Raw genomic sequence first — 25887 nt, 5'->3', positions numbered from 1 at the left:
CCCCGACGAAGGACCATAGAGATGTCCGGCACAGCGAGGCCTCCTGGCGCAGCCATCGAGATGCGCAGCGGGCGGCTAGAGCGTTGCTGGTCGAGCCGGCTTCCGCGCCGTTAGTCCTCCTTCCCAACATGGCGCAGTCAGTTAACATCACCGAGCTGAACCTGCCGCAGCTAGAAATGCTCAAGAACCAGCTGGACCAGGTGGGGACGGGCGGCAGAGACACCCCATTCCCGCTTCACGTGCCTCCTGCCCACGCGTCCTCCCTCGCCCCCATTCCTCCCCTCTTTGGGAGGCTTCCCTTCCCCTGGGAAACCCCCACCCCATCCCAGGATCGGCCCCCTCTCCGGCAGTGCCCCCTCTCTCTCCAGCCCTCCACAATGATCCTATTTCCCGTCCTCTGTAGGAAGTGGAGTTCCTGTCCACGTCCATTGCCCAGCTCAAGGTGGTACAGACCAAGTATGTGGAAGCCAAGGACTGTCTGAACGTGCTGAACAAGAACAACGAGGGTATGGGGTAGGCGCGTGAAGGCAACCTGGGGGATGTGGTGAGCCGGCTACTCTCGTCCCGCCTTCTAATCCCGTTGTCCTTACCTGAGATGAGAAAGCAATCCTTTACGTACTGTAGAGCGCTACAGGAGCCCTTTCATGTTGCCTATCTAGAGTTGAAATGTACAGGACATTCCTCTGCTGTTGTCCCTGTTTCCGTTCTTTTCTTAAAATCTCTCATTCTCTCTGCCATCTTGGAACTCTCTTTAACGTCTTAACCTTCCCCAGATGTTTGTCTTAATTGCTTTCACAGGGAAAGAATTACTCGTCCCACTGACGAGTTCTGTATCCTTTCCACAGAAACTGCTACCCTGCTCTTTCCTTTTCTCTCTCACCCCTCGCCCGAAAAAAAAAGGAAAAAAAATGGGATTAGTTTTGATTACTCCAGAGAGTCCCCATGATTCTGAGAACGCTCTTATTATGCATTCTTTGTACCTCTCCTACCTAACCTGGGGCCAACATCCAGCTAATGCCTTGTGAGCACCAAGGCATATGTAGAATTGAGATGTGATTATTTCCCTTTGCTGTTTGAGAATATCCTCTAATAGGAAGACAAAACAGGTGGGTTTAGACTTTTAATAATAACTTAGAAGAGATAAACGATGGAAGAATAACAGGATATAGAAACAAGGGGGTTGGCTGTGTTTATGAATCCTGTTTTGGCTTACTTATGGCTCTTATTTCTAAACTGTTGTTACCAAGAAACCTGGATTGTGGCTACCCGTTCAGTGTTTTACTTGAATGAGTTAAGTTACGACAGTAGGGCATCTGTAAGCTGTAGTCTGAGAACTGACAGGCTGAAAAAGAAATACAGAAGCAGTGTGGTAGGGGTTGGCTAAATAGTGAGCATTAAATCCACTAGGAATTAGCTAGTGATTTCATGACTGGGGCTGTTGATGGAAAGTGAAGCCGGCTTTTCACTTTACTACTCTCCAGCAGTAGGAAAATATCATTGTATCTAGTCCTTCTGGGGGGGCTAGTGGAAAAAACTGTAAGAACTGCTTGTAGGATGGGAGAGGGGATCAGGGCAAGAGAGTGTTCTAGCATATGCCATTTTCTCCATAAGGAGCCGACTTCTCTGTCCCTTCCCAGTTGGAGTGTATAGGTACAGTTCTAAGGCCTCCAGATTCTTCAGTCCTTGTGGCTTGTAGCTTTTTAGAAAAGAAGGCCAAGCAGGCTGGCTGACAGGGAATCATGACACTCCTGCTGGGCTAGTTTTCCCTTAATCCTTGCTTCTCAGATGTATGTCCCTGGGAAGCTACATGATGTGGAACATGTACTCATCGATGTGGGAACAGGCTACTATGTAGAAAAGGTGAGTGGAAGTAACCACCTGGATGCCCCTCTGAGCAGGGAAAGGAAGTTTAGGGGAAGACCTAGAGTGCCGCATAGGGTCTCCTCTTAGCCCTTCATTCACCTCTGACCTTGCAGACAGCTGAGGATGCCAAGGACTTTTTCAAGAGGAAGATAGACTTCCTTACCAAGCAAATGGAGAAAATCCAGCCAGCTCTGCAGGAGAAGCATGCCATGAAACAGGGTAAGATTGGCCTGGGGCACCTCTTCACCCTTTCTACTTCCATGGTAAAGAGCATGGATTCCGGTATGAACTGGGGGTGTCCCCTTTGCTAGATTAAAACCATGTCTTTCTCTTTGGTGTCTAGATGTATTCTCTAGATTCTGTGCATTACATATCCACTATTTGTAGATTGCTGCATTGGGTGCTTGAGAAATTTAGAGGAAGGAAATCATCCTTGTTCTTGGGGTGTTCTATTTAATGGGGATGGAATGGGGGAGATGATACATGTAAATGAACACACAGGAAAGAAATAACAGCCCTAACTAAGTACTAGCCATTGCAACCCTGGCTACACATGAGAATAACCCAGGAAGTTTAAAGAGGAAGCCTGAGTCCAAGCCAAACCAATTAAATCAACCTGGGGGTGGGGGGACTCTAGGGGGTCAGTGTTTTTCTAAAAACTCCCCAGGAAGGGGCGCCTGGGTAGCTCAGTTGGTTAAGCGACTGCTTTCGGCTCAGGTCATGATCCTGGAGTCACGGGATCGAGTCCCACATCAGGCTCCCTGCTCAGCAGGCTCCCTGCTGGCCCTCCTCCCTCTCATGCTCTCTGTCTCTCATTCTCTCTCTCGCAAATAAATAAAATCTTTGAAAAAATAAAAATAGAAAAATAAAAATTCCCCAGGTAATTCTGTTACACAGTCAGGATTGAGAATCACTGTTCTAAAGGTGAAAATCTTATCCACAGTTATGTTTGACTCGTTTAATAATGTGTTTTGTTCATTTTTATGTCTCAGTGGTTATCATATATTTACTGACACATTGTAGACTGTAAATTTGTGTATGCATGTAAATGTGTCCCACAGTGGATCAGTGTTAAAAGCTTTGGGGTTGTTTTGTTTTGTTTTGTTTTTAATTATTTGAGAGAGTGCGCGAGCAGGGTGGGGGGGAAGAGCGGGGGGGAGAGACTCTCAAGCGGACTCTATGCTGAGCTAGGAGCCGGAAGTGGAGCTCCATCTCAAGACCCTGAGATCAGGATCTGAGCCAAAACCAAGAGTCCCACGCTTAACCAACACCACCACCCAGGCGCCCATCACTGTGTTATAAGTTTTATTAACTGTACTTGGTTGTCCACCTGTCTTTAAATTTTTTCCTCACGTTTCCTGAACTCTGGGTTCTCCCCTCAAGCTCCAGACCAGGATCTGACTCTTCTTTTTTCCCACAGCTGTCATGGAGATGATGAGCCAGAAGATTCAGCAGCTCACAGCCCTGGGGGCAACTCAGGCTACTGCCAAGGCCTGAGAGCTTGTTTCAGATCTGGGGCAGAGGGACTCTGCTTCAGGAGCTTGGGACTTTGTGGGCGTGGCTTCCTGGGGTCCAGGAAGAGAACGATCTTGTGTTTGATGCTAATAAATGTGCCAGCTGGGCAGAATGTTGGTCTTTTCTTGCATGAAGCAAAGGACTGGTGATGACATGGGAGGGCGGTGACGGACATGCTGTGCCCCTCCCCAGAGCCTGCTCAGTTAGTGGGGGATGCAGTGCTTATCTCGGAGGCTCCACCCTGGGCCTTTGGAGGAGTCCGGCAGAAATTCCGCGAGGCGCCGCTCTCTGCGGGCCGGTTGCCGTGGGAACGGCCGTCCGGCGGAAATGGAGCTGCGCGTGCGCTTCCTCTTCCGGGTCGACGACCCCCCCCCCCCTCCCGACCCGGGAGGCTGTATGGGCTGCCGCTTCCCGCGCGGTCTCCTACATCTGCTGCGGCCGCCGCCAGCCTCGCGACCCCGGCCCCGTGGGCTCAGCCTGGAGTCCGTCCCGCCGTCCAAGCGACCCCGCGACAGCCTCATGGCGCCGCCCCGAATCGGCACGCACAACGGCACTTTCCACTGTGATGAAGCCCTGGCGTGCGCACTGCTGCGCCTCCTGCCCGAGTACCGGGTACGATCCGCGGAAACTGACCCCGGGACCCCTGAGGGCTTCCCGGGCGGGCTGCGCCCGAGCACCCCCTCCTTCCCCGAACATTCATTCTCTCTCTGCACGACCCTGGCCGCCCCCTCACCTCCTGTGTCCGCTGCAGGATGCAGAGATTGTACGGACCCGGGACCCCGAAAAACTGGCTTCTTGTGACATCGTGGTAGATGTGGGTGGCGAGTACGACCCTCAGAGACACCGATATGACCATCACCAGAGGTGAGTGCCCAGATTGCATTTCTTTAGCGTCCTTGACTTCAGCTTTGTTCTGTGCCCCAAGGCAGCCATCCACTGCGGTGATCCGTGCCCGCGAAGGGGACCGCCTCATCCTGGAAAGCCAGCTGCTGAGTGCCACGGGACTACAGCCTGCCGGCTCGCCCCCTGCTTTGCGTCCATCCCCCTGGCCTTGGGCCTCCCTGGCTTCCAGGCGGTCCTCACGCCCCTCCCCGCCGGCCGCCTTCCTTGGCCCAGTGAGGATTTTCTCCCACTAGCACCATCCTCACCCCAGTTAATACCCCAGTTCAGATTGGTCCTTTCACTTGCCCTTGCTGCCCCACTTCGGACTGCTGGGCCCACATGGCAGCGGTGGTGGTGACAGCTCGGATGTATGTGGTCCTCTACTTCATTTATACTCGTACATTGGGAAATCTTTCTTTTCCAAGGCTGACCCATTATCCATGGTACCATTTCAGTCCTCTTCCTCTCAGGCCCCTACCTCATCAAACTCCCTCAGTGAGTGACCCTGCCACCTCCTTTTCAAAGGAAATTGAGCCTTTCCTGCATGCACATCCGCAGATTCCCATTCCCAAGCATCCTCAGCTCCCTCTTTCCAGTTCAGGAAACATTGTTCCCTTCTGTTTGCCCCTTTTGTGATCTATTACTTTCTCCTCGGGGGGCTCACACCACCGTTCTCCCCAGTGTTTGTTTCTCTTTTAAGATTTTATTTACTTATTTGAGAGAGTGAGAGAGCATGAGCAGTTGGAGGGGCAGAGCTTCAAGAGGGAGAAAGCAGGCTCCACTCGGGGCTCCATCCCAGGACCCTGGGATCATGACCTGAGCCGAAGGCAGGCACTTAAGCCACTGAGCCACCCAGGCACCCCCTCCCCCAGCCTAAAACTCTGCCCAGGCGTCTCCATTTGGAAATCAAGAGTAAATAAAAAACCAAACCCTCCCTCATATACCCCACACTGCTTAAAGTGGGGATCTCTGACAGAGTATGAGAATATTTTATTGTAATTTTCTTTAAGTATTTTTCTCCCTTTCCCTTTTTTTTTTTTTTTAAGTGTACGTATTACATCCATAAATGATGTGGTGGGGGAACCCTCCTGCTGTTTATAGACTCATCTCTTACCCTCCCTTCTCAGCCTCTCATCAATGAAAGAGCTGGCCCTGGTTCCACATCCCTTCCAGTTCATTCCGTTCATTCTTTCTGCTGGTCCTCTCCCAATCTCTCCACTGGAAATGCTCATGGAAAGGGCCCCTCAACACCGAACTCAGGTTGCTGGTGCAGGGTCTCACCTTAACAGACCTCTTTGTAGCACTCGACAATATTGAGTAATTCCTTTTTCCTAATGATTTTATATATTTTTTTTTAACTATGCAGTATTTGATACATAAAACGATGTATTTAGAACTTTTGGAATATAAAACACGTAACAAACACCCATGGACTGATCTCCCAACCTCAGAACTAGAAGACTACCATTACCTTTGCATCTGGGCACCAGTACTTCTTCGCTGTCCCGGTCCCCTGCCTCCCCAGAAGCAAGCGGTGTCCTTAATTCCGTGTTCATCATACCCCTGTTTTACTGTGTAGTTTAGCGCATATGTCTGTTTCCATCAACAATTTCGTTTAGCTTCTTTTTGGACTTTTATCTGGGGGCTGACTATGCATTAATCTTTATACCTTATGAACATTTTATAAATATTTTTGTATTTACTCAATAATAAAAAACACTAAAGCAAAAGTAAGCTCTCTAGCTGATTCTGACAGACTGGTATTAGAAATTACAGCGGTAGTTTCTACTTCCCTCAGGACTGTCATACCATTTCCCTATTCTCTGTGCCACTGAGAATTCAGATTTCTGCTTTCCTCACTCCCCTGCACCTGCGGGTGACCTTGCATTTGTTCTGCATGCTGGCTGGCACAGTGCTCTCACATGAACTTGTCCACTGAAAATTTCTCAGTGGCTCCCCACTACCTACAGATAAAGTCCAAAATCCAAACTATGGTGGACGAGGCCTGCCATGATCTGGCCCTTGCTTACCCTCTAGCTTTATTTTTTTTGCCACTCCTCATACCCAAGCTGCCTTTCTTGCAGTTCCATGTAGAGACCTGTCTTAGCCATTGTAAGAGATGTTGTTCCATCTACCTGGAATGCCTTTTCTCCTTGACCTTTTGTCTGGCTGGCGAACACCTAATTCCTCTTTTAAGAATGACCTGAGGGCGCCTGGGTGGCTCAGTTGGTTAAGCGACTGCCTTTGGCTCAGGTCATGATCCTGGAGTCCCGGGATCGAGTCCCACGTCGGGCTCCCTGCTCAGCGGGGAGCCTGCTTCTCCCTCTGACCCTCCCCACTCTCATGTGCTCTCTCATTCTCTCTCTCTCAAATAAATAAATAAAATCTTAAAAAAAAAAAAAGAATGACCTGAAATCTCTCCTCCCCTCTTTCCTTTGTTTATAACCTAGCTAGAGCATTCGCTTGGTTGGTTGTGGGCTTGTCTGCCTGTAGTAGATGAACTTGAAGGCAGGGACATTGTCTTAGGGTTTTGGTTTTGTTGGGTTTTTTGTTGTTGTTTTTTAAGATTTTTTAAATTTATTTGTCAGAGGGAGAGCACAAGCAGGGGGAGCAGCAAGCAGAGGGAGAAGCAGGCTCCCCACTGAGCAGGGAGCCCAAGGCGGGACTCGATCCCAGGACTCTGGGATCGTGACCTGAGCTCAAGGCAGACACTTTACCAACTGAGCTACCCGGGCGCCCTTGTCTTAGAGGTTTTTTTTTTTACCCCTGATGTCTAAAACGCAAAGCCTGGCATGTAGTAAGCATTGAATTAACCATTGTCAAATGAAAGCGTGAATGGAGACTCCAAGCTGAGATCCATGTTGAACCCCGAGGAAAAGCTAAAGCCCCACAGCTGGGCACCCTCCTCCCGACTCCTGAGTGTTCTCCAGCCTCCACCCCCTCGAGCCTGCACGTGCAGGCACATGCTGTGGGCTAACTGGGGCAGCTCTGCCTCAGCCCTACCTCCCTGTGTTCCTCAGATCTTTCACAGAGACCATGAGCTCCCTGTCTCCTGGGAAGCCTTGGCAGACCAAGCTGAGCAGTGCGGGACTCATCTATTTGCACTTCGGGCACAAGCTGCTGGCCCGGTTGCTGGGCACCAGCGAAGAGGACAGCATGGTGGGCACCATCTATGACAAGGTGGGGACCCAAGGACAGAGATGACCCGTAAATGTGTCTCCACCAACTGGGAATGGCACTCACGCGGGACTGGGCCTCAGGACTCCTGGCCTACAGTTGGCTCAGCACCTTCTCCCCCGGTCAGGCTCATCTTCTCACAGGGGATGGCTCATCTCTCTCACCTCTATCCCGGGGTGGTTGCAAGAAGTGGGTGACGTAGTGTTCGGGGAAGGGCTTTGAAAACCATAAAGCAGTGTTTCCTGGTCTTTTTCTTGACCTGACACGCATAAAAAATGATTGTTCAACAACTTGGTAATAGAAGAGGCTGCTTGTGTTGGGAAGCACATGGCTTAGAGGTTCTGGCTGCCCTGAAGGTGGAGGGAAGCGTATCTGGGACACGAATTGGGACGTTCAGCTGGGAAGGGTTGGATTATGAAAGTATCTTCAGGTTCCACCAGCATCCCCTGTGAGCAGCTCAGCACATTCCTGCTTCGGGGAAGGAATGGGGGTACACCTGTCAGATCAGTGATTCTGAGGACACCTGCTTGACCCCCCACGCCTGTGACATTCACTAGTCAAGCTGCAGATTCCGTCAACTCTGGTTTTTGCAGAAGCCACGGAGTTCGGTTCTGTCATAGCTTGCCTATTTGCCCCGTGACACAGCGTTAGTACGACCCAAAGAAGTGAAGAAATATGAATGGTTGAATTGGAGCTTTGGGAATACTAAGGTTTTTAGACTGCCTGAGTCCATTTTCCCTTCTGCTGAGGGGCTTCTAATTTTTTTTTTTTTTTAAGATTTCCTTTATTTATTTGAGAGAGAATAAAAGAGAAAGAGTGCACAAGTGTGGGGGGGGGCTGAGCAAGGAGCCTGATGTGTGGCTTGATCCCAAGACCTTAGGATCATGACCTGAGCTGAAGGTACACGCTTAACCAACTGAGCCACCCATGCCCCCTGCTGAGGGGCTTCTAAGCAACTGAAGTAGATTATACCAAGTTTTAGTTGATTATCAGGTTGGGGTCCAGAGCAAGAGAGGCTGGGCATAAGGGAGTTTCTTTTCAGCTCTCCCCGAGGGGAGCACTTAGCTGCATACCACGGACATGTTGATGTTGTAAGCCTACGTGCAGAGCAATTTTGCTGTAAACGTTCATATCCCATGTCGTTTCTACCCCCAGACTTTTTTTTTTTTTTAAGATTTTGTCAGAGAGAGGGGCGCCTGGGTGGCTCAGTTGGTTAAGCGACTGCCTTTGGCTCAGGTCATGATCCTGGAGTCCCGGGATCGAGTCCCGCATCGGGCTCCCTGCTCAGCAGGGAGTCTGCTTCTCCCTCTGACCTTCCTCCCTCTCATGCTGTCTCTCATTCTCTCTCTCTCAAATAAATAAAATCTTTAAAAAAATAAAATAAAAAGATTTTGTCAGAGAGAGAAAGCTTGTGCATGCACAAGCAGGGGGAGCGGCAGGCAGAAGCAGGTTCCCCACAGAGCCAGGAGCCCAATGCAGGACTTGATCCCAGGACCCCGGGATCATGACCTGAGCCAAAGGCAGATGCCCAGCCGCCGACTGAACCACGCAGGTGTCCCTGCCCCCAGACTCTTGCAGCACTACCCTACCCTTTCTTTGGCCTCAGGGGTTGCAGTACCTGTTCCCACCACGTGACACGTCATGGGCTTCCCTGGGACCACATCCCAGCTCCCATGTCTGGTCCAGCACTCAACCCTCCCACCTGACTCGTGTTTGGCCAGACCCTCATGTACCTCAGTTACCAGGTCACTGAATAGCCTACTCAGCCCACCTGGAGATTTACCCTATCTCAGCCACCGGGATCCACTCCCAGAGCCCCTAATGGGAACTCGAGACCTTCCTTATTCTGAAGTCAGCAGCCCCCCCTTCACCCATGCTGGCCTTGACTCAGGCTTTGTGCGGTACTGGAGGGAATGCTGGATTACAAGTCAGGTGATCGGAATTCCAGCCCCAGCACGATTAGATCCCACCTGAAGCCACCGAACTCCCCAGTTCCCCCTTTCTTCATCCAGTGAATGTTGAGACACCCTCAGGGGGCTGTTGTGGAGATTAAATGAGTGAAATCTGTAAAACGTGATGCAAATGGTAGGAATCCCCAAGAGCATTTACTCCTGCTACCGCCTTAGATGTATGAGAACTTTGTGGAGGAGGTGGACGCAGTGGACAATGGGATCTCCCAGTGGGAAGAGGGAGAGCCTAGATACGCGCTGACTACCACACTGAGCGCCCGGGTTGCCCGACTGAATCCTGTCTGGAACCAGCCCAACCAAGACACCGAGGTAAGGAGAGCCCCAAAGGAAGAGACCAGGAGGCCTGTAAGCACTTTGGGGGAGGACAGGAGAGTGGTTGCCTCCTCCAATCCTAGCAAAGTCAAAAGCTGGGGCCAGCACCGCGGTTCTCATTCCCACGATCCCCAGGCCGGGTTCAAGCGTGCAATGGCCCTAGTCCGAGAGGAGTTCCTGCAGAGACTGGACTTCTACCAGCACAGCTGGCTGCCAGCTCGGGGCTTGGTGGAAGCAGCCCTGGCCCAGCGATTCCAGGTACAGGCCCGGGAGGAGGCACCGTGGTTCGCGGCTTAGTGACTGTTGGCAGGCTGCTGGCCGGCAGGGGCTCCTGCTTCCACCCTCGTCTCCCAGCCCGGCCTCCCTTTCAGGTGGACCCAAGTGGGGAGATAATAGAACTGGCGAACGGTGGATGCCCCTGGAAAGAGCACCTCTACCACCTGGAATCTGGGCTGTCCCCACCGGGGACCATCGCCTTCGTTATCTACACTGACCAGGCTGGACAGTGGCGGGTACAGTGTGTGCCCAAGGAGCCCCATTCATTCCAGAGCCGGTAAGGCCCTAGAGGACCACCCTGCGGCCCTTGACCTTCAGGCCTGTTTCAGCCCTATCAGAGGGACCACTAACCTTGGCCTCTTCTGTGCTCCCTCTCTCTACTCCTCCAGGCCTCCACCTGCTCCCACTGACTTCCTCTTTCTGTTCACTTGTAGGCTGCCCCTGCCAGAGCCATGGCGGGGTCTTCGGGATGAGGCCCTGGACCAGGTCAGTGGGATTCCTGGCTGCATCTTTGTCCACACCAGCGGCTTCATTGGTGGGCACCACACCAGAGAGGGTGCCCTGAGCATGGCCTGTGCCACCCTGGCCCAGCGCCCGGTACCTAAGCCTCCCACAAACTCCCTAGTCCAATAAAACGTCATCTGTCGCATACTGATCAAGTCCTTGCCCCATTATTGCCTGCACCATTTTGGGAACTTGCCTGAAACTTGGGAAAAGTGAAAGTCTATTACATGCCAAAGCCTATGGTAGGTCTTTTCTTAGCTCTGCTTTCCAAATCACCTGAGAACCACCCAGTTCCTAGGGTTAAATAAGTTGGCCAAATTCATAAAAAGTAACACAGCCATCTTAACCCAAAGTCCACACCTTTTTTTTTTTTTCTTCACTAGACCCCAGTGCAACTCCCTGGAAAAAAAGTCTCGTAACGGAGTGGAAAACAACAAAGGGTATTGTTTATTATTAGAAGTGCGAGTGAGGGGAGTGGGACTGGGCAGGCAGTGGCCCTGGGAGAGGGTCCCACGGGGCAGAGGTTGGGGATGTCTCAGTAAAGAGGGGTAGATCATGAGTAGAGCCTCCACCCCCAGCTGGGGGCTCCTGGGTTCGGCCAAGCACTGGGCTAAAACGTGGAAACTGGGCATTAACAAAGTACAGAGGGATGTGGGCAATTCGGCCTGTGGACCAGCACTGCAGAGAGGGACAAGAAAAATCAATCAGAGCCTAGGCCCAAAGAAGGCCACATGGCAGGGCCACGTAGCAGCCACAGCCCTCAGTTCCTCCATTCTGCTCCCCAAATGCCCAGCAGCCTGGCCTACTCACCACACTGAGCAGAGCCCCTTTGTTGAAGGATGGATGGAAAGTGATGAGCTGCGCCTGGGCCCCCGGCTCCCCCTGGATAATGCCGCTAGGGGGAGAAGGTGAGCAGGCAGCTGGAGACGGGTGAAGCAGGATGTGGGTTCTGAGTGGGGTGTGGGAAGGTGGGTAGGGAGTTCAGACCTGATGGCCTACCTGGCACTTACCAAGGAAGCAGCTCAAACACGGGGCTGTTTCGAGTGCGAAAAAGGAGGATGACTGGTTTCCCATCCTGGACCCGTGGATTTCCTATGAGAAATGGATGCGCTAGGAAGGCACCCTGGAGGCAGAATCCCAGCGCAGGGCAGAGGACGGCAGCCCGGGCCCGGACACCCTCCACTAATGGGAAGACGGCCGTGGCCTGAGCAAAGTCCTTCCCAACTCTTACCTTTCATGAGCACAGCCAGACGCTCCCCACTGGGGTCCCAGACCATGGAGTGGGCTTCTCCCCCAAATCTGAGTTACAAGAGTCAGTTGGGAGGGCTCAGCATGGTCCCGCCCACCTTTTCACCGCCCCTCCCTTAGCCATTCAGCTCACCTTTCCTCTCCATCTGGTGTCTGTACTGTCGTCTCAGAAAGATCCGCCACAATGGTGGCTGACTTGGCACCTCCAACGCGCCCCTTCCCCTCCCCTGCAAGAAGGGCGGAGGCTCTGAAGTACAGCAAGCGGGCCTCTCACTGGTCCTCTGCCTCACATCCGTTGTAAGCATCAACACCTCTCAAGTCTCCCAAGCTTTACTTCCCTTTATCCTTCAGAGTAGCGTCTTCCAGAGGATTCCTACCTCCCTCTGACTACCCCAGATATTCTGCATCCTGAGCTGTTTCCCCTGACTCACCGCAACGTTCTGGGAACGACAAGGAGTAAATGAGTGGTTCCCCCAATACAGTGAACAGCAGTCGGTTTCCATCTGGGCTCCAGCAGCCAGTCTGGGGTCAGGGAGCAAAAGGCAGGAGAACATCGGTCGGCAGGGGAATGCAGGAAGAAAAGTAGAGGGTGAGGGGAGACATGCTTGGGGCACCGGGGACCCGCCTCCTCCCCAGCTCTCTGAATCACGGTCCCCTCTCACCTGACACCGCCCTGACAGAGTAGGCCATCTCTCACAAGTCCACATCTGGGCCTCCCAGACTCTGTGCCGGAGAGAGGCAGGTCACAACTCAGGACCTCTAGGTTCCAAAACCTGGACTGCCCTCCGCCTGCCAGTCCCAGGGCCAGGTCAGAGAATGCGAACAGAACAGAAGGTTCTGCTGCTGGAAGTTCCAGGAGCCAAGTGCCTTTCTCTAGGTCGTCCTTGCCCTCCCCCTCCCTCTGGCCTCCTCCCACTCACCGAAAGACAGCTGAAGGAGTGGTAGCCAGGACTTTGCTGCCATCCGGGGACCAGAGCAGATTGGTAACCCCGCCTCCCCGAAACCAGGGAAGGGGAACACAGGTCTCTGTTGAGACATCCCATACCTAGGCCAGAGGGGTCGGGATGAGCGAGGAAACTCCAGCATCCCTATCCTGTCACAGGGGCTGCCCTTACTCAAGGTACAAAGACACAGAAAGGAGATGAAGCAGGAGAGGGACTGTAGAACAGGAGGGAATAGGCTGATATGTGCAGTGACAGCAAGCAGAATTGTACGTCTGAGGAGTGTGAATGGTACCGCTCCTTCCCTGGGTAAGTTTAACACTGAATGGACGATTATTTCTCTCCTCCCCATAGGCTATCTTCCACCCCCAGGCAAAGAATGCTCTTGCCTCAAGTCTGAGGGGGGCTGAAATGACCGCAAGAGGGGGGGACCAACTCACCAGGATAGCAGCATCCACAGGTGAAGCTGAGAGCAGCCGCCCCCCACTGGGCGCCCAGGCCAAGCTGGTGACAGGTGTGTGTCCAGGGTGAGAGAGCACTTGGGCACAACCGGAAGAGGGTCTGCAGAGGGGAAACAGGGTATGAAATCAGAAGGAGACAAGGACACCCCATGACTATTTCCTTACCTCCTGACAAAACTTCCACATCCCAATGGTCCCTCAAATCCAGGTTAGGGGAAATGAGTAAGGGTCATGGAAGTTAAAGGAAGAAGAAAAAAAAAAGGGCAAAATCACCACCATTAGGTCCACAGATGAAAACGAGTGAAAGGGAGTAAGCTTTCACTGTAGGCGTCCAGGAGACACACACTTCGACCAGCAAGGCTAGATGGTGCCGAGCCTGGGAGAGGTCACGCTCCGCCCCAGACCAGAGCCCTCTCCCCATGGGGCCATCCAGCCTGGAGCCCCGGATCATCTGTGATGTTACCTCAAGGTTCCAGTCTCCTCTCCAGAGTTATCTGCTGCTCCCCAGAACTCATCCTGTGCCGCAAACCCTGTCCCTCCCCTCTTTCCTTGTCAGAATTACTCTCCCTCTGTGCTCCTGCATGGTTTTCTGCTTGTCACAAAGGTGCAGCGGGGGGGTCGTCCTCCACCACCGGGCTGGGAGCTGCCTCGTACTTCCTGAGCCGCGTACTTGGCCTGACAGGTGCAGGCTACTACCTGAACGCCGCCCTCCTCCTCCACCACTGAACGGTAACCACCTCTAGCGCCAGTGGGACCTTAGGTCGCCGACCTACAACTGTTTCCTGAACTTTACAATAAACCCTAGTTCTCTTTTCAGGTCCGTTCATAGAGATCCATCTCATTCTTTTCAGTGGCTCCGCTGTCTGCACTGCCCTGAATCAAGAAACTAGAACTGATTCAGTCATACCTCCACAAATGGACATTACAACTGTTTGTAGTGTTTTATCATTTCAAACAATGCTGCAAAAAATATTCTCTATATCTATATCCTTATGTACTCGTGTTACTATGTGTTCATAATTTGGGAGTAAAAAAGGCTTGCACTTTTATTTTTTTATTTTTTAAAGATTTTATTTTATTTATTTGTGAGCGAGAGAGAGAGCGTGAGCGCACAAACAGGGGGAGTGGCAGGCTATGTCAAATAAATAAATAAAATCTTTTAAAAAATAAATAAAAATAAAAAAATAAATATGCCAACAAATTATTTTCTGAAAAGTTTGTACCACAATATAGTCTTCTCACCAAGAAAAAAAGTACCCATTTTCCTGGTCTTGCTAGTACTGGATATTACCAAACATTATAATTTTAATACCACCATTCTGAATGAGTGAAAAATATTATGTATTTTAAAAAAAAAAATTCTGTATTTTCTTCCAATCCTTTTATTTTTACACTTAGTTCTTTTCTCTGCTTGGAATTTATTTGTATAGAAAAAGTATAGGGCGCCTGGGTGGCTCAGATGGTTAACGTCTGCCTTCGGCTCAGGTCATGATCTCAGGGTCCTGGGATCGAGTCCCGCATCGGGCTCCCTGCTCCTTGGGAGCCTGCTTCTCCCTCTGCCTTTCTCTCTCGCTCTGTCTCTCATGAATAAAAAAAAAAAAAAAGAAAAGAAAAAGTATAGAATTTTTTTTTTTTAAAGATTTTATTTATTTATTTGACGGAGAGAGAGAGAGCGAGAGCAGGAACACAAGCAGGGGGAGTGGGAGAGGGAGAAGCAGGCTTCCCGCCGAGCAGGAAGCCCGATGCGGGGCTCAATCCCAGGACCCTGGGATGATGACCTGAGCCGAAGGCAGATGCTCAACGACTGAGCCACCCAGGCGCCCCTGTATAGAAAAAGTATAAAGCAAGGACTACCTTTATTATTTCCTAAATGGAGAGCCAATTAGCCCAACACTAAAATAAAAAAATCTAAACTTCATTGCAATGAAAAGCCACATTTCTCATATATTCTTAGATCTATTCCTGAATGTTACACAATTATGCTGATCTGTTTGTCTATCCTCATGCCAATAAATTCCCATTACTGTAACTTCATAAGATATTTAATACTTGGTAGGGCAAGTCTCCCCTCCACATTCTTCCTTTTCAAACTTCTCTTGGCAACTCTTCCATATTTATTCTTTAATAAAAACTCTGGGGCGCCTGGGTGGCTCAGTTGGTTAAGCGACTGCCTTCGGCTCAGGTCATGATCCTGGAGTCCCTGGATCAAGTCCCGCATCGGGCTCCCTGCTCGGCAGGGAGTCTGCTTCTCCCTCTGACCCTCCCCCCTCTCATGTACTCGCTCTCTCTCATTCTCTCTCTCTCAAATAAAAAAAAATAAAAAACTCTGAATATCATTTTGCCCAGTTCAGAAAAACCAAACCCAGCAGAATTCTGGTTGCAAGTCCACTTAATTTGACATTTCTATGATGACACATTCCTGTCCAGGCGTACAGTGTGTCTCTCCGTTTAGTCAGCTCTTGCTTTATGTTCTTTCACAACTTTCTCCAGATGTCTAGTAGATTAAATAAATTTAACAATTCATTCCCAGTGATTTTGGTAACTGCACATGTTGTAAGTAGAATATTTTTTCCATTTCAATTTCTCAATGATGATTGTAGGTATAAAAGGAAACTATTACACTTTTGGTCTCCTGGATCCAGTCACCTTCCTACATTTAAATTTCTTATTAGCTCAAAGAGGTTTTTTTAGCTGAGTCGCTTGTTTTATCTAGGTATGAAATCATTATCTTCAAAGAAGAATAATTTTCCCTGTTTTCAAGACTTCACCTTTTTTCTTGTCTTACTGCACTCACTAGAATCTCCAAATATAATGTTGATTAATAACAGTGATAATGGGGGACACCTGGCTAGCTCAGTAGGTAAAGCATGTGACTCTTGATCTCGGGGTTGTGAGTTCAAGCCCCACACTTGGTGTAGAGATTACTTAAAAAAATAAAATCTTAAATAAAAATAACAGTGATAATATATCTCTGTCTTGATCTTGACATTACTGAAAAAAATACCTTTAATATTTCATATTCACTAATATGGTAGCCACTGATTCTGAGTAAATACTTTTTTTTTCTCAGTAAATACTTTGTTTTCTCCTTTAATTTGCTAATTTTTTTATTAGTCTTTTTTTTTATTCTTATGTTAATCCCCATACATTACATCATTAGTTTTAGATGTAGTGTTCCATGATTCATTGTTTGTGCATAACACCCAGTGCTCCATGCAGAATGTGCCCTCCTCAATACCCACCACCAGGCTAACCCATCCTCCCACCCTAATTTGCTAATTTAATAAATCATGTTAATAGATTTCCTGATGACAGTCTAATTTCTGAAAAATCCTACTTGGTTAAGATTTTTTTTAAAATATGCTTTTGGACTCTATTTGCTAATATTTTCTTTAGGAGTTTTAAATCTATGCTAAAATATTGTCTTTCTTATACTACTTATTGTCAGGCTTAGGTTTTAGGTTTGAGCTTTATAAAAATAAACCAGGATGGATTCTGGGACAGAAGGAGGACATCAATGGAAAAACTGGTGAAATTTGAAGAAAGTCTGAGTTTAGTTAATAACATATAAACGTCAGTTTCTTAGTTTTGACAAATGTCACATGGTAACAAGATGTTAACAATGGGTGAAACAGGGATGCCTGGGTAGCTGGTTGGTTAGGTGTCTGCCTTTGGCTCAGGTCATGATCCCAGGGTCCTGGGATCAAGTCCCGCATCAGGCTCCAGGCTCAGCAGGAGTCTGCTTCTCCCTCTCCCTCTGCCCCTGGGTTCATGTGCTTGTGTGCTCTCTCTCTCTCGTTCACTCTCTCTCAAATGAATAAATTTTAAAAAATCTAAAAAAAACAATGGGTGAAACTGGGTGATGGATATTCAAAACTCTCTGTACTATCTTTGCAGCTGTTCTAAAAATCTAAAATTAGAGGCGCCTGGGTGGCTCAGTCATTAAGCATCTGCCTTCGGCTCAGGTCATGATCGCAGGGTCCTGGGATCGGGCCCCACATCGGGCTCCCTGCTCCGTGGGAAGCCTGCTTCTCCCTCTCCCACTCCCTCTGATTGTGTTCCCCTCTCTCGCTATGTCTCTGTCAAATAAATAAATAAAATCTTTTGGGGCGCCTGGGTGGCTCAGTTGGTTGAGTGACTGCCTTCGGCTCGGGTCATGATCCTGCAGTCCCTGGATTGAGTCCCGCGTCGGGCTCCCTGCTCAGCAGGGAGTCTGCTTCTCCCTCTGACCCTCCCCTGTCTCATGTGCTCTCTCTCTCAAATAAATAAATAAAATCTTTTTAAAAAATTAAAAATAAATAAAAATCTAAAATTATGCCAAATAAAGTTTATTAAAAGAAAAAAATCAGGAGCCTGATTTCCAAAAATTTCCCAATTTTTCTGTGATCTGGTCTAATTCAAATAACATGGAGGGGAGCCTGGCTGGCTCAGTCGGTAGAGCATGTGACTGTAATCACAGGGTCATGAGTTCAAGCCCCACTATGTGCTGGGCGTGGAGCCTACTTTAAAAACAAACAAGGACACCTGGGTGGCTCAGTCGATTAAGCGTCCACCTTTGGCTCAAATCATGATCCCAGGGTCCTGGGATCGAGCCCTGCATCGGGCTCCCTGCTCAGCGGAGAGCCTGTTTCTCCCTCTGTCTGCCGCTCCCCCTGCCTGTGCATGCGCTCTCTCTCTCTCACAAATAAATAAATAAAATCTTAAAAAAATAAAATAAAAAATACAAACAAAAACACGGAGATTATCTTTTCTTTGAAATTAGACCTCTCGTAAAGCCATGTCTGTGTGGCATTTTTTTTTAGTGGTAGAGCTCATCTGTTTTAATTTCTTTTACACAATCCACTTTGGTTACAGATGTTGGTAGAGAATCAAATATTTCCTTTAGATTTTCAATGTGTTGGTCTAAACTTATACATGATATTCTGTAATAATTCTTCTATTTTCTTCCATATCTGCAGTTATCTCTTCTTTCCCACTCTGAAAAATACTGTACTTTGATTTTCTCTTTTACCCTAATAAGGCTGGCCATAAAGTTTTCTTCTTTATTCATAATTTAAAGGATGAGTTTCTGATGTTATATTTACTTAGTTCTCATGGGGATTCTTTTTCCAGTTTCCTTGATTTCAACTTATGTCTATATGAATCCCCTCCCCCACTGCCTTTAACCCTACATCTGACAGTCCTCTGGAAAAGTCAGTCTTTCTACTCCATGATCCATGTATACACACTGCCCACAATTTCAGAAGCTCCCAGTTCTGTCCCTTTCTCTAGATTACAGCATTCTCAGCAGCTCGACATTGACCTTAGGTCTGCTTCTCCCAGCCCTGGGAAGTGCTGTGAAGATAAAGAACTTCCAGACCTCCTGGCCACCCACCACCACCACTAACACGGCCACAAGCCTCCGGCCAAGGGAAGACAGAGGCTACTGGGACTCACCGGGTAGACAGAGAGGTGGGGTCCAGGGTCCAGATGAGAATGCAGGTCTGGCAGGCCACAGCCAAGACAGAGGCACTGAGGGGCTTCCAGGCCAGAGCGGCCACATTTCGCTGCAGCCGGTGCTTCAGGGAGGGGACTATAGTGCTGTGGTGAACGTTAAGGGACTGAGTCAAAGCAGGGACACTATAGCTCAGGGGACCGGAATTCAGTTGAGGAGGGAAAGGCAAGAGAAGAAAGCTGATCACCCAGGGCCTAGGGGTATTATGGGATAGGATAGGATAAAGGTTAGATCTGGAAATGGGACACATCTAGTTGTAGAGACTCCCTGACCCTAGTTCTGGAAGGGGTCCTGTGGCCCAGGCCCAGGAACCTACAGGAGCCCTGGAACCAAGACTGATGAGGAAAGAAGACTGACTTAGGGAGACCGAAGAGTCAGAGCCCGCCCAGTAGGTGTCCACATACCTGTTGGCATTATACACCCGGATTGAGTCATCTAGCAGGGCCACTGCAAACTTGTTGGTGTGGGGGTGCCAGGCAAAGACCCGCAAGCAGCAGCTGGACCTGGGGCCAGAGTGAGCATGAGGGGCCTGAACCCATCCCCCAACCCAGAGGCTCAGGTTCCCTTTCACGTGAGGGCATTATTGCTTTTCACTTTTTCTTTTATTTCTTTTTTTGGGAGTGAGAATGTGGGTAACAGTCAGGAAAGGGGTGAGAGGGGTCTCTGCCTTGACTTCCCTCTCCCCCAGAGAAGTTCCAAGGTTCAGGACTTCCTTCCCACAAAAGCCTCAGGGCTTGTACACTCACCAGTTTGTGACTTGGGCAAATTCAGCAATCAGATCTTCGCTCCTGAGCTGTGAGAACAAAGCGGATAGAGGATGTGCTGGGGCAAAGGGAGCTTATCCCCCCAACTTCCCACAGGGGAACTGGACCACTCCCACCCTCTGCAGCCTTTCTTCCCACCCCACCCTGACCCTAAGGGATGGGAAGTGGAAGAGGGCAGGAGTGAGGGAGTAGCAGCCAAAGGGCCAGGGGAGGAAGCCAAACTTACAGACAGATGGGGGAACAGGGACCCATGGAGGGAGGAGGCCCATCGACAGAGTGCCAGGGCCCAGCTGGACGCCGTCTTCACCCACTCAAACACTGTGGGGATGAGGAAGCAGCTCTGATTAAACCATTCACAGGGCTGTCACTGGGTACCCTTGGATAAGGAATGAACAAGGAAAGGACAAGCATTCCCCAGGGCCTTCTGCCCAACCCATACTCAAGATACCCACTCTGGGGTATGTGAGATAGGCAGAGGACAAAAGAAGATGGCACCACATAGACAACTAGGACAGGAAAAACAAGGCTAAAGGGAAGGGGGCTGGGCCCAGAGGTATTGGGATGAGTTAGGAAAAATATGGAGGGGAGATGCCAACCACAAAACTAGAGAAGGTTGTAGGGAAAAGTACTTACCCTCCTCCTCTGAGTTCGCGATTTCATTCAGCACCCCAAAAAGGCCCATATCACGCCTGAGGAGAGGAAGCTGGGAGTCAGATTACTCTGATCCCTTTGGTCTCCCTCTGCAAGTTATACTCATTTAGTAAATGTGTACTAAAAATAAAAGCACTCAGGGGCGCCTGGGTGGCATAGTAGGTGGAATGTGTGACTTTTTTTTTTAAGATTTTATTTATTGGGCGCCTGGGTGGCTCAGTCGGTTAAGCGACTGCCTTCGGCTCAGGTCATGATCCTGGAGTCCCGGGATCGAGTCCCGCATCGGGCTCTCTGCTCGGCAGGGAGCCTGCTTCTCCCTCTGACCCTCCCCCTCTCGTGCTCTCGCTCTCTCTCTCTCTCGCAAATAAATAAATAAAATCTTTAAAAATAAATAAATAAAATAAAAAATAAAGATTTTATTTATTTATTTGCGAGAGAGAATGAGAGACAGAGAGCACGAGAGGGGGAGGGTCAGAGGGAGAAGCAGGCTCCCTGCCGAGCAGAGAGCCCGATGCGGGACTCGATCCCGGGACTCCAGGATCATGACCTGAGCCGAAGGCAGTCGCTTAACCGACTGAGCCACCCAGGCGCCCCAGGAATGTGTGACTCTTAATCTCCGGGTTTTGAGTTCAGGCCCCACAATGGATGTAGAGATCACTTAAAAATAAAATCTTTGCGGGGCACCTGGGTGGCTCAGTTGGTTGGGTGACTGCCTTCGGCTCAGGTCATGATTCCAGAGCCCTGAGATCAAGTCCCACGTCGGGCTCCGGGCTCAGCGGGAAGCCTGTTTCTCCCTCTGACCCTCTCCCCTCTCATGATGTTTCTCACTCTCTCTCTCAAATAAACAAATAAAATCTTTAAAAAATATATAAATAAATAAAATAAAATCTCTGGGATGCCTGGGTGGCTCAGTCAGTTAAGTGTCTGACTCTTGATTTCAGCTCAGGTCTTGATCTCAGGGTCGTGAGTTCAAGCCCCACAACGGGCTCCATGCTGGGTATGGAGCCTACTTAAAATAAAATAACACAACACAAAATCTTAAAAAAAAAAAAAAGGAGCATTCACACTTAATGAGTTCCAAGTATGTGCCAGGCACTTTATATATTATCCTTTCATTTAATTATCACACTAATCTGAATGGCATTCTGCTCATACCAACAAGGCAACTAAGGCTCAGAAGTCTTTCAGGGCTTTGTGAGCAGGTCAGGGGATCAAGGCCCACCCTAAGCCTGTGAATGGAAAGCCATGGAAAGATTTTTTTTTTTTTAAGTAATCTCTACACCCAACATGGGTTCAAACTCATGACCCTGAGATCAACAGTCATGCTCTACTGACTGAGCAAGCCAGTTGCCCCACCATGGAAGGATTTTAAGCAGAGGAATAAACTGATCACACCAGCATTTTAAAGATTTATTTATTTGAGAGAGAGAGCAAGCGAGCACAGGCATATGTGCGCACCAGTTGGGGGAGGGGCAGGAGAGAACCTTCAAGCAGACTTTCCACTGAGCATGGAGCCTGGAGCGGGCTCCATCTCACGACCTGAGCAGAAACCAAGAGTCGGATGCCCAACCAACTAAGCCACCCAGGCACCACCCCCCCAAACTGGCATTTTAGAAAGATCAGTGTGGCTACAAATTAGAGGGACGGCACAAAAATGGAGAGGAGGGGATGAGTTAAGAAGCTACTGCAGGAATCTGGAAAAAAGGCCAAAGTGCTCTGAACCAACAGGGTTGGAGAAAAGCAGATAGATTTGAGAGGTTGAAGAAGTAGAATGAACAGAATTTGAGGGCTAACTAGACATTAGTAGGAGTAACATCAAACGAAACACCTATGTAATAATCGCAGTAGCTAATACTGCGCACCATACGCCAAGGCTGGGCTAGATGCTCTGCATGCATTATCTAATTCAGTCACTATCACAACCCTTCAACATAGGTATTGTTACATCTGCATTTGTAGATGAGAGAACAGAGGCATTAAGAGGTTGATATTGTCAATGTGACCTCGATAGGACATAGCTGCATCAGGATTCAACCTGTCTGCCTCAGAGCCTACACTCAAAAATCACTTGCTCCTGGGGCGCCTGGGGGGGGCTCAGTCGTTAAGCATCTGCCTTCGGCTCAGGTCATGATCCCAGGGTCCTGGGATTGAGCCCCGCATCGGGCTCCCTGCTCAGCGGGGAGCCTGCTTCTCCCTCTCCCACTCCCCCTGCTTGTGTTCCCTCTCTCGCTGCATCTGTCAAATAAATAAATAAAATCTAAAAAAAAAAAACCACTTGCTCCTGAATGAGCAGTGAGGCCATTCCTTGAGATGAAAAACACGAGATAGAAACAGGTTTGGAGGGCGCCTGGGTGGCTCAGTTGGTTAAGCGACTGCCTTCGGCTCAGGTCATGATCCTGGAGTCCCTGGATCGAGTCCCGCATCGGGCTCCCTGCTCGGCGGGGAGTCTGCTTCTCCCTCTGACCCTCCCCCCTCTCATGTGCTCTCTCTCTCATTCTCTCTCTCTCAAATAAATAAATAAAAAATCTTAAAAAAAAAAAAAGCAGGTTTGGAAAGGAAAATGAAGAGATCGGCTTTGAACACGCGGAGTGTGTAAAAGCCTGCAGAAGAGCCAACTGAGGGTGTCTGGTAGACAAGGGAACACCCAGGTATGAAGTCTCAATTCCGAGTCCAGCCCAGGACACCAGCATTTCAGGGACATCGGAAAGAGGAGGCACAGAGAAGGCAGAGAAGCAGCAACTGAAGAGGTAGGCAGTGAGAAAGAATGACTTATCAGGGACTGAATGACTTATCAGACAATGAATGGCTGTTTAACTTCACTCACACAAAGATGCGCAAATTAAATGGTACTCTGATAACAAATACCTCGATCTGGCGGCACGTGTGTTGGGGAGCGGGCACTCTCATACACTGCTGGTGGGACTGTAAATATGTACAATTTCAATGGAGGGCCATTTGGCAGCAGCTCACAAAATTACAAATGAACATACCCTTTGAAGCCACCAACTAGATTTGTAGGAATTTATCCTACACATGACAGTGATAATAACTAACCCTTGAAGGTATTTTTTTTTTTAACCCTTGAAGGTATTAATATGTATGTGCCAGGCACTGTTCTCTAAGTGCTTTACATCCATTAATTCATTTCATCGTCACTACACCTTGTAAAATCGGTCCCCTTTTACAGATGAGGAAAGTGAGGGACCAAGTGATTAAGTAACTTGCCCAAGATCACACAGCTAAAGAGTGACAAAGCCAGGACCTGAACCCAGGCAGTATGGCTCCACTCCTAAATGTGCTAAACGAATGACCTAAATATGAGATTATTCACTGCAACACTATCCCTAACCTTGCTGAGCTTCAGGTAAGGGCTCAGAAAGTGGTAATGATACAAAGAGCAGGTAGGGAGCAGGCTCACTTAAACCAGAAAGCAAGGCAAGTCATTGGAGATGAAATGAACTACTGTCGACTTAGGTTTCCCAATAAGGACTACTAATTTGTTATGATGAATGATATCCGGCACTGAGCTAAAGAGAGCCTGGCAGCCCAAGGCAGAGGGATGTTGACCCCATCTTCTCTGGGATCTGCAGACCATGATCCGGGAGACCCTTTGCGACATCTCACCATACGTTGATGCATCTCTTCCACACTTGCTCCCGGTGATGGATGAAGGCAGTTCTTGTGCCATGGTCCAGCCTCCCAGGGGTCTTCAGGGGATCCTTGGTTAGGTTCAGGACAGGAAGATTGATCCACTATAGGCCAGAAGTGAGAGGTGTGAGAGGTGTGACAGTGAGTCAGTCTCTTTCCCAGATCTCTGCTGAACTCCCTGCCATCTCCAAACCATGGCTGGGCTAAGAGTAAGAGGCTCTGGAAACCTGTTTCCCATTCCCATAAACTTAATCCTTGTGGGAAAGTGAAACAGCTTAACTCCCTTATCTGTAAAACTAGCGTATTTCATAGGGTTGCTGTGATTATTGGATCTTAGAACATCTGTGAGGCACACCTGATTCAGTCTCTTTCTTACATAGCAAACGCTCAATAAATCAGCAGTTTCTCTCCCTTTTCTTTCCCAGGAACTCCGTGGGGGAGAAAAAAAAAAAAAACAAACTCCAGGTTGTGCCTTCCCAGCTCTCACAGATACGGTCTTCAACTTTTCAACAGTTCTCCTGCACCCTCACATCCCCTAAATTCTCCCTCATTCTCTCCATTCCCTCCAGGCCCGCCCCACAGCTCCTCAACATCCCTCATCCTCCAATCCCAGCCCTAAAATACATTCCAGCCCTTCTAGTCTCGAGTCTGGGCCAGGCTGCTTCCAGTCGACCAGCCTGAGGACCACGACCGCTGGCCCCGCTACGGGGCCTCAGGTCCCCTATTCTCTCGGGCCCCGCCCCCACGCCGGTAGATCCCCTCCCTCCTCGCTCCGACCACCTGGCCCCGGAAGTCGGGAGGCGGACTCTCATAGCTATTGCCTGTCGTCAACTCGTTATTGTGCTCGTAGAGGGTGACTTGACCCCTAGGCGGCGGCGGAGGGAACAGTCCCAGGGAACACATCTTGCCGGGCCCGAGGACGTCTGGAATCGGTAAGCTCACGGATCCCGCTTCCCTAACCCTCTTAGTTCCCGGGCTAGATTCGGATCCGTACGGGTACCCGTCTGGGACAAACGGCAGTGCCCAAATTCAACGGAAGTTAGGGGAAGAGAAACGCAGAACACGAACGCGTGCGCAGTCCCGGGACAGACTGCCAGAACTTCCTCGCGCGCCGCCTGGCGGCCGGAGGGGGAGCGGCGCCGGCATGTCCGCAGGGTCAGCCCCTAGTTAAGGGTCAGAGTGGGGTTTGTGTGTGTGTGTGTGTGTGTGTGTGTGTGTGTGTGTTTTCTGTGAGACTGCCTTTTTCCCCCAGTTCCGAATTCCGCAACACAGTTTCCCACTCACCTCTCAGCGCTCAGAAAGCCCAAGATAAGCCACGTTCAGGGAAGTATCTAATTAAACCCTCCCAGGACCGTGGATCGTCCAGAGGAAAATGCGGACCTTCTTGGGCAGCTGGCTGGAAAGCTGAGGGAAAAGCCTCCGGGAGGAGTAAAGTCAGGAGAGACCTTGGGAGGGAGAGGGATGCGCCAGCCAAAACCTCAGGCTCCCGGGGTTAGGGGTGGAGGGCGAGTGAGTTGGAAAAAAGTGACGTTTCCTGAGTGTGTATTATACAGTAAAGTGCTTATATAATTTTTGTTTAAAGATTTTATTTATTTACTCATGAGAGACAGAGAGAGAGAGGCAGAGGGAGAAGCAGGCTCCCTTTTGAGCAAGGAGCTGGATACGGGGCTCTATCCCAGGGCCCTGGGATCAAGACCTAAGCCCAAGGCAGATGCTTAACCAACTGAGCCACTCAGGTGCCCCAAGTGCTTGTATAATCTTTACAACAACCCCATGAGGTGAAGGCATGAGGACAGTGAGGCACAGAGAGGTTGTACCAAAGCCAGCATTCTGATTTAAGAATAAAAGTGGCATTGGGGCGCTTGGCTGGGCCAGTCGGTGGAGCCTGCGACTCTTAATCTCAGAGTGGTGAGTTCAGGCCAGTTCTACATGTTGGGTGTAGAGTTTACTTAAAAAATAAATAAGGGGCGGGCGCCTGGGTGGCTCAGATGGTTAAGCGTCTGCCTTCGGCTCAGGTCATGATCCCAGGGTCCTGGGATCGAGTCCCGCATCGAGCTCTCTGCTCCTTGGGAGCCTGCTTCTCCCTCTGCCTCTCTCTCTCTCTGTCTCTCATGAATGAATAAATAAAATCTTAAAAAATAAATAAATAAATAAATAAGGGGCGCCTGGGTGGCTCAGTCG

General features: G+C 49.5%; 3 protein-coding genes across 5 annotated transcripts; 2 read left to right on the top strand and 1 right to left on the bottom strand.

Annotated features, from left to right (window-relative positions):
- Positions 1-77: 77 nt before the first annotated feature.
- PFDN5 (prefoldin subunit 5) lies at positions 78-3490 on the top strand. Of its 2 annotated transcripts, XM_021686767.2 has the most exons (6): positions 78-200; positions 404-506; positions 799-830; positions 1786-1860; positions 1977-2082; positions 3284-3490. In XM_021686767.2, exons 1-6 carry the CDS (start codon positions 129-131, stop codon positions 3358-3360), a joined length of 465 nt encoding a protein of 154 aa, XP_021542442.1. In that variant the 5' UTR covers positions 78-128; the 3' UTR covers positions 3361-3490. The 2 variants fall into 2 exon arrangements, with proteins under 2 accessions (XP_021542442.1, XP_044770762.1); XM_044914827.1 differs by lacking the exons at positions 404-506; positions 799-830 and having other exon boundaries at positions 129-200.
- A 253-nt stretch (positions 3491-3743) lies between these two features.
- MYG1 (MYG1 exonuclease) lies at positions 3744-10646 on the top strand. Its single transcript, XM_021686768.2, has 7 exons — positions 3744-3990; positions 4130-4242; positions 7281-7440; positions 9564-9716; positions 9855-9977; positions 10091-10272; positions 10430-10646. The coding sequence occupies exons 1-7, from the start codon at positions 3775-3777 to the stop codon at positions 10626-10628; spliced, it is 1146 nt and encodes a 381-aa protein (XP_021542443.1). The 5' UTR covers positions 3744-3774; the 3' UTR covers positions 10629-10646.
- Positions 10647-10878: 232 nt separating this feature from the next.
- On the bottom strand, positions 10879-24643 carry AAAS (aladin WD repeat nucleoporin). Of its 2 annotated transcripts, XM_021686769.2 has the most exons (16): positions 24487-24643; positions 23683-23810; positions 20041-20096; positions 19634-19725; positions 19390-19436; positions 19048-19146; positions 18586-18729; positions 13129-13249; positions 12668-12792; positions 12410-12470; positions 12179-12269; positions 11881-11974; positions 11731-11798; positions 11510-11591; positions 11310-11394; positions 10879-11177 (listed from the first exon to the last, which is right to left on the bottom strand). In XM_021686769.2, exons 1-16 carry the CDS (start codon positions 24607-24609, stop codon positions 10953-10955), a joined length of 1641 nt encoding a protein of 546 aa, XP_021542444.1. In that variant the 5' UTR covers positions 24610-24643; the 3' UTR covers positions 10879-10952. The 2 variants fall into 2 exon arrangements, with proteins under 2 accessions (XP_021542444.1, XP_044770761.1); XM_044914826.1 differs by lacking the exon at positions 19048-19146 and having other exon boundaries at positions 10929-11177.
- Positions 24644-25887: the final 1244 nt, after the last annotated feature.

This window comes from Neomonachus schauinslandi, chromosome 5, assembly GCF_002201575.2.
Source record: "Neomonachus schauinslandi chromosome 5, ASM220157v2, whole genome shotgun sequence".
NCBI lineage: Eukaryota > Metazoa > Chordata > Mammalia > Carnivora > Phocidae > Neomonachus > Neomonachus schauinslandi.
Note: the sequence above shows the minus strand (reverse complement) of the source record. Positions and strands in the feature narration are given on the sequence as shown.

Coding starts and splice junctions, on each gene's coding strand:
- PFDN5 (XM_021686767.2), top strand. CDS start 129: ATGGCGCAGTCAGTTAACATCACCGAGCTGAACCTGCCGCAGCTAGAA. Junction 1,861..1,976: donor CAGGCTACTATGTAGAAAAG/GTGAGTGGAAGT, acceptor CTGACCTTGCAG/ACAGCTGAGGATGCCAAGGA. Junction 2,083..3,283: donor GAAGCATGCCATGAAACAGG/GTAAGATTGGCC, acceptor TTTTTCCCACAG/CTGTCATGGAGATGATGAGC.
- MYG1 (XM_021686768.2), top strand. CDS start 3,775: ATGGGCTGCCGCTTCCCGCGCGGTCTCCTACATCTGCTGCGGCCGCCG. Junction 7,441..9,563: donor TGGGCACCATCTATGACAAG/GTGGGGACCCAA, acceptor CTACCGCCTTAG/ATGTATGAGAACTTTGTGGA. Junction 10,273..10,429: donor CCCCATTCATTCCAGAGCCG/GTAAGGCCCTAG, acceptor GTTCACTTGTAG/GCTGCCCCTGCCAGAGCCAT.
- AAAS (XM_021686769.2), bottom strand. CDS start 24,609: ATGTGTTCCCTGGGACTGTTCCCTCCGCCGCCGCCTAGGGGTCAAGTC. Junction 23,811..24,486: donor CTCCCGACTTCCGGGGCCAG/GTGGTCGGAGCG, acceptor TCTGGCCTATAG/TGGATCAATCTTCCTGTCCT. Junction 12,270..12,409: donor CTCTGTCAGGGCGGTGTCAG/GTGAGAGGGGAC, acceptor CCCTGACCCCAG/ACTGGCTGCTGGAGCCCAGA.